At 43.2% G+C, this 6,620-nt stretch overlaps 1 protein-coding gene across 1 annotated transcript; it reads left to right on the top strand.

The window, feature by feature from the left end:
• The first annotated feature begins 1,256 nt into the window (after positions 1–1,256).
• On the top strand, positions 1,257–6,371 carry LOC133258165 (kelch repeat and BTB domain-containing protein 6). Its single transcript, XM_061434458.1, has one exon. The coding sequence runs from the start codon at positions 1,967–1,969 to the stop codon at positions 4,082–4,084; it is 2,118 nt and encodes a 705-aa protein (XP_061290442.1). The 5' UTR covers positions 1,257–1,966; the 3' UTR covers positions 4,085–6,371.
• The last annotated feature ends 249 nt before the right edge of the window (positions 6,372–6,620 follow it).

Below are 6,620 nucleotides of genomic sequence, written 5' to 3'. Positions count from 1 at the left end.
AAACATTTTCACACTTCCTTACAAAGTTAAACACCGTATTAGCGTGTGATCCAGCAGTCACACTCCTTGGTGTATACCAGGATGAGTTGAAAACTTATGTCCATGCAGAAACCAGCACAAGTGTTTACAGAAGTTTTATTCACAATTGCAAAAATTCAAAGCAAACAAAATGCCATTTAGTAGGTAAACGGATAAGTAAACTGGTATACAATGAAATATTATTCAGAAAAGAAATAACTATCAAGCCATGAAAAGACATTTGAAAAACCCTGCAGGTTTGTTTAAGCTTTTTGGGTTTTGTTTTTTTTAATAAATAGATTTTAAAATCAGATTTTAAGGTTTATTAGAAAATTCAACAGAAAGCTTTATTAATCTGAATTGAATATTGCTAAGTGAAAGAATATATATTGCAACTGCATGATATTCTGGACAATAAGAACCAGACAATAAGAAAATTAATGGTTCCGAGGGGCTGGGAGGCAAGGACAGTTCAGTTCAGTCACTCAGTCATGTCAGTCATGTCCGACTCTTTGCGACCCCATGAATCGCAGCACGCCAGGCCTCCCTGTCCATCACCAACTCCCGGAGTTCACTCAGACTCACTTCCATCGAGTCAGTGATGCCATCCAGCCATCTCATCCTCTGTCGTCCCAGGGAAGCATAAATAGGTTGAACAGAGGATTTTTTTTAAGATTGTGAAACTGTTCTGTGTATTATTGTCATGATATAGGTACATGACATTTATGACATACATGTAGGTCATACATACATGTACATGACATACATGTTATGATACATGACATACATGACATGCCTGTACAACACAGTAAATCCTAATATAAACTACATGTTTTAATTAATGATAGATCACTGTAAGTTCATAACTTTTAACAAGGGCATACACTAATGCAAGATGTTGTAAACATGTGTAACTGAGAGGGGGTGGAGTATATGAGAGCTTCCTGTAGCTTTCTGTTGGATTTTCTAGTAAACCTAAAAACTGGTCTTAAAAATCTATTGGTTAAAAGCAAAAACAAAAAAACTTAAAAGGTATCTCTGCAGAAACCTGTAGGGTTTTTCAAATTTCCCCACAGGCTCATGGTCTCAAATGAGAGGGTGCTTCATTCTTCATAAACACTAGAAGAAAAGCTAAAAGTCATTAAGCCTTTATATCATGGGTACTGCATATAAGTACGTTACTCTGCTAATCAACAAATATTTATTCAAAGCAAGGAGAGCCAGCCTACGCGATTTAATGCGTATATCACCTACGCGATTTATGCGTGTATCATCTACGCAATTTAGTTCGATTGACATACGATGCTATAGTACCACTGCCATTAACGTTTTTAAAAAACAAGCGGCAACTCTGAGAGAAGCCAGACAACTGATAAATACAACAACAGGCATTTAGTCTGAATTCCAAACCCAAAGTTCGAAACCACAAAACTGAACCGAAGCGAACTATTTCTAACTCCGTCATCCGAAACAATGAACGGGCAACAAATCTCGCGATGCTATTGAAGTTACTACTACTCCCGATAAGCAAAGCGGTTTCCGTGCCGCAACCTGTGCCGCAGCAGGTGCCGCAGCCTGTGCCGCAGAGTCCGCGGGGTCCCGGCATGCCTCGAGGCGCGAAAGGCAATCTGGGAGTCGTAGTTCTCCTGGATGCCTAGTGGTGTTGCCAGCGCGGCTGTGGCGGATCGCTCGCTTCCAGCCAGTAGGTCCTCTGAGGGCGAGCTGAGGCGGAGAAAGGGCGTGGAACTGGAACCGGGTGAGTCGGACGCGGTCTACGCGATCGAGGGAGGCGGCACCGCGGCAGAGGGCTGACTCAAATAAATGGACCAGTGCTGCAGTCTCTTCGGAGACACCGCGGTCTTAGCGTCAGCGAGAAGAGGGTGAGGAGGCGCCAGAACCTGGTCCTTGCACCCGTTCTCATCTTTCGCTCCCCGCCGCTCTCTCCACCATGCAGTCCCGGGAAGAATCTTCGCGCTCTCGCCGCCTCGCCAGTCCCCGCGGTGGGAAGCGCCCCAAAAGGGTTCACAAACCTACGGTTTCAGCTTTTTTCACGGGCCCGGAGGAGCTGAAGGACACGGGCCATTCTGCAGCCCTGCTGGCCCAGCTCAAGTCCTTTTACGACGCGCGGCTGCTCTGCGATGTGACCATCGAGGTGGTCACCCCCGGCAGCGGGCCCGGCACCGGCCGCCTCTTCCCCTGCAACCGTAACGTGCTGGCGGCCGCGTGTCCCTACTTCAAGAGTATGTTCACCGGCGGCATGTACGAGAGCCATCAGACGAACGTGACCATGCACGACGTGGACGCCGAGTCCTTCGAGGTGCTGGTCGATTACTGCTACACCGGTCGCGTGTCCCTGAGTGAATCGAACGTGGAGCGCCTTTATGCAGCCTCCGACATGCTGCAGCTGGAGTACGTGCGGGAAGCCTGTGCCTCCTTCCTAGCCCGCCGCCTTGACCTGGCCAACTGCACGGCCATCTTCAAGTTTGCTGATGCCTTCGGCCATCGCAAGCTGCGGTCGCAGGCGCAGTCCTTTATAGCCCACAACTTCAAGCAGCTCAGCCAGATGAGTCCAATTCGCGAAGAGTCCCTGGCAGATCTGACCCTGGCCCAGCTGCTGACCGTCCTGCGCCTGGACAGTCTCAACATCGAGCACGAGCAGACCGTGTGTCATGTGGCGGTGCAGTGGTTGGAGGCGGCTCCCAAGGAGCGGGGTCCCAGCGCTGCAGAAGTTTTCAAGTGTGTCCGCTGGACCCACTTCTCTGACGAAGATCGGGGCTACGTGGAAGAGCTGCTGACCAACACCGTGGTGAAGAAGTACTGTCTGGACCTTGTTGAAGGGGCCCGGCAGATGCGGTATGGTGACATGTTGTGCAAGTCTCTGGTCCCCAAACCAGAGAGCAGCGGTGTTAGCAGTGGCAGCAGTGTTGTTAGCTGCGTTGGTGGTGGCGGTGGTGGTGGCGGTGGCGGTAGCAGCAGCGTTGTTAGCATTGTTCTTAGCGGCGGCGGAAGCAGCAGCTCTGTTGTGCCCATGTCTGATCATCTACCCCAGAGGTTAGGTGTGTATGCCAAGAAGATGGTGATCTTCTTTGGCCATCCCAGAGATCCCTTTCTGTGCTGTGACCCATACTCGGGGGACATTTACAAAGTGCCATCACCTCTGACCTGCCTTGCTCACACTAGGACTGTGACCACCTTAGCTGTCTGTGTCTCTCCAGACCATGACATTTATCTGGCCGCCCAGCCCAGGAAGGACCTCTGGGTGTATAAACCAGCCCAGAATAGTTGGCAGCAGCTTGCTGATCGCCTGCTCTGCCGGGAGGGCATGGACGTGGCATACCTCAATGGCTATATCTACATCCTGGGTGGTCGGGACCCCATTACCGGCATTAAACTGAAGGAGGTGGAGTGCTACAGTGTCCAGAGGAACCAGTGGGCGCTGGTGGCTCCGCTGCCCCATTCCTTTATTTCCTTTGACCTGATGGTCATTCAGAACTATCTGTATGCTCTCAACAGTAAGCGCATGTTCTGCTTTGATCCCAGCCACAATATGTGGCTGAAGTGCGTTTCTCTGAAGCGCAATGATTTTCAGGAAGCCTGTGTCTTCAATGATGAGATATACTGCATCTGCGACATCCCTGTCATGAAGGTGTACAATCCAGTCAGAGGAGAGTGGAGGCAGATTAATAACATCCCCTTGGTGTCGGAGACTAACAACTACCGGATTATCAATCATGGCCAAAAACTGTTGCTGATCACCTCACGCACCCCGCAGTGGAAGAAGAACCGGGTGACCGTGTATGAATACGATATGAGGGGTGACCAGTGGATTAATATAGGTACCACATTAGGCTTGTTCCAGTTCGATTCTAACTTTTTTTGCCTCTCAGCTCGCGTTTATCCTTCCTGTCTTGAACCCGGTCAGAGTTTTCTCACTGAGGAGGAAGAAGTACCTAGTGAATCCAGCACTGAGTGGGATTTAGGTGGGTTCAGTGAGTTGGATTCTGAATCAGGGAGCTCAAGCTCTTTATCTGATGATGATTTGTGGGTTCAGGTAGCCCCTCAGTGAAATGCACAGGGCCAGCAGAGTGTGTTACAGATAAATTGAAACACTAAGGTATTTTTACTGCTTTGAAAAGTATCTTAAAGAGATACCCTTTCTCTTTGCTGGGAGAAAAAAAAAAGAGTTGATTAATTTCAAGTTTGGCTTAGAAAGGGTATTGTTTGAAATACTAATATAATATTACAGAATTTAAACATCTTTAAAAGAAATCAGCCTATTTAATAATTTACTGTTCTAAAAGTCCAGTGTGGATTTGTTTGGTATGTTTATGTTTGACAATATAAGTTAATTGTAATCAGTAGTCTTCTATGATTAAATCTTACATTGTCTTGTGCCACAAGTGTTTCAACTTGAATTTTAATTTCTACACTAAAAAACTGATTGGATAGGAATTATGAGGGTGGGAAAGCATATATTTTCCTTCAGAGCAGTGTAGTAGATTTCCAAAACTTTAAAGTAGTGGGTTTTTACAAAATGTGTTCTAAGAAATATAGTCTGCTAAGTTTTATTTCCATTTTCTCGTCTTTTGTGGGGAAAAAAAAATTATATATGTTTAATGTGACTAAATGGTGATTTCACTTGTGACAATGTATAGAATGGTCATAAACTTACCAAAAGTAAAAACAAAAAAACATGATTCTGTTTGAATAGAAATTTCAGTTTAAATCTGTAACCTAACATGTATTTGCAAATAGTGAGCAATTTTCCATCTAAAAAAATTCCATTCTAATAGTGTCACCAATTATCTAAAAATCTTAAAAAAAAATTAACTTGCTTTGTAGGTTCATATTTTAAATCTATACTTGACAAATGCTTCATTGAATCAGAGGAATAATCCTTTTTTTCACTGGACATGATTGTGAAAATTTTTATCCGTTGTCTTAAAAAGTTTATGTGATTCTTAAAATATTTTGGCTGTATAGTTTTGGTGTTTATCTTAGATTTGTCAACAAGGTGTGATTATTCTTTACTGTTTTGTGAGTAATATTGGTTTTGAAAGTATATACCAGTTAAGAACAGTATTTTATTGAAATCAGTAGTTATTGTGTCTATCAACTCTCAAAATCAAGTGCCAGCAAAGAATTTTCAAACTTTAAGTCGTGTATAGAATTGTTTTGTGTAGCACTGAAAAATTCTGTCCATTTTGTAAGTCGCTAAATGTTATTATCAGCTCAAAGGTATTTTTCTATTAAAAGTTTACAGTTAAATAACATAAGTGGATGATAGCATTTGGGGCCAGTAGTGAAAGTATATTTCGTCTAAAATATTTCTCTATGCAGTGGTGTACAAGGCTATTTTATTATGGTATTTGTACCCGTCCTGTGTTTCTCTATGAACCCTGCTTCAGTCTTTGTTTCTGTCAACATATGTAAGGGAAAGAAAGTCCAGAAACAGAGAATAAATGACACAAAACTTACATTGTTAAATACAAGAAAATGTAAGTGTTTACCTCTTGAGGTTTTATTGGATATAATTGTCATGATACATACACATGATAAGTGACCAAATGCTTATGATGTATAACTTTTTCTACACGCAGTCAGAATTTCCTCTCTGAATCTTCATTCAGTGACATGCTAATTCCTCTTCTGTTTTTTCTCCAGTGACAGAGTGTTAACATTTCTTATACCCTGGCAGAGAGTACAGAGGAATGCCATTTTTCTGGTAGGGAATGGAATTTTTTATTGAAATACCATAGGATGAAAACAGAAAGAGGAGGACATAAAAGGTATTTTTACAAGTTGTTCTTAGACATTTTAATAGGCTGTTTGAAGATTCTACAAGACATTCCTGTTCAACATTTTTAGTGAAGTAAGATGCTCACTTGTCCAACCAGTATGTGTTCCTTCAGAAGGGCAAACCTGCTTTGAGTTGCTTAAGGCTAAATTTTGTTTCATTTGACATCAGGGTGTTTCTGGGCACTGTCCTTAACACAAAGCTGTTTCTCCATAGGATTATTTTTTGGCCAGCTTTTTCTTTGCTAGTTACTTCCTGTTGATAGCTTTTCCTTTTATCAGGTCGAAATAGAACAGTGATGATCTCAACCAGGTCTTAATTCTGCAGAATTAAGGTTTTGCAACTGATAAAAAACATCTTTTCTGCTTGTCATTTTCAACCTTTGGTTTAAAGCCTAAGCTAAATAGTGGTGATATCTTGGTTTACAAAGAGGTTTTCCTAGGAAGAACTTTGGTTTTGTGCTATATTTGTGAACTAGAGAATAGTTGTTAATCATTATTTTATGGATAAGTGATTTGTATGTGATTAGTTACAATAAAACATATTAGAATCCAGGCTTTTCTGACTTTTCAATTCATTGTTTTCTGCTAAATGTATAAAACCCTTGCTTGTACAGTGAATGGCAACTGCTGCTGCTGCTAAGTCGCTTCAGTCGTGTCTGACTCTGTGTGACCCCAGAGACGGCAGCCCACCAGGCTCCCCCGTCCCCGGGATTCGGGATTCTCCAGGCAAGAACACTGGAGTGGGTTGCCATTTCCTCCTCCAATGCATGAAAGTGAAAAGTGAAAGGGAAGTCGCTCGGTCG

This window comes from Bos javanicus, chromosome 12, assembly GCF_032452875.1.
Source record: "Bos javanicus breed banteng chromosome 12, ARS-OSU_banteng_1.0, whole genome shotgun sequence".
NCBI classification, from domain to species: domain Eukaryota; kingdom Metazoa; phylum Chordata; class Mammalia; order Artiodactyla; family Bovidae; genus Bos; species Bos javanicus.
Note: the sequence above shows the minus strand (reverse complement) of the source record. Positions and strands in the feature narration are given on the sequence as shown.

Excerpts from the sequence above, each read along its gene's own strand:
- LOC133258165 (XM_061434458.1), top strand. The coding sequence starts at position 1,967 with ATGCAGTCCCGGGAAGAATCTTCGCGCTCTCGCCGCCTCGCCAGTCCC.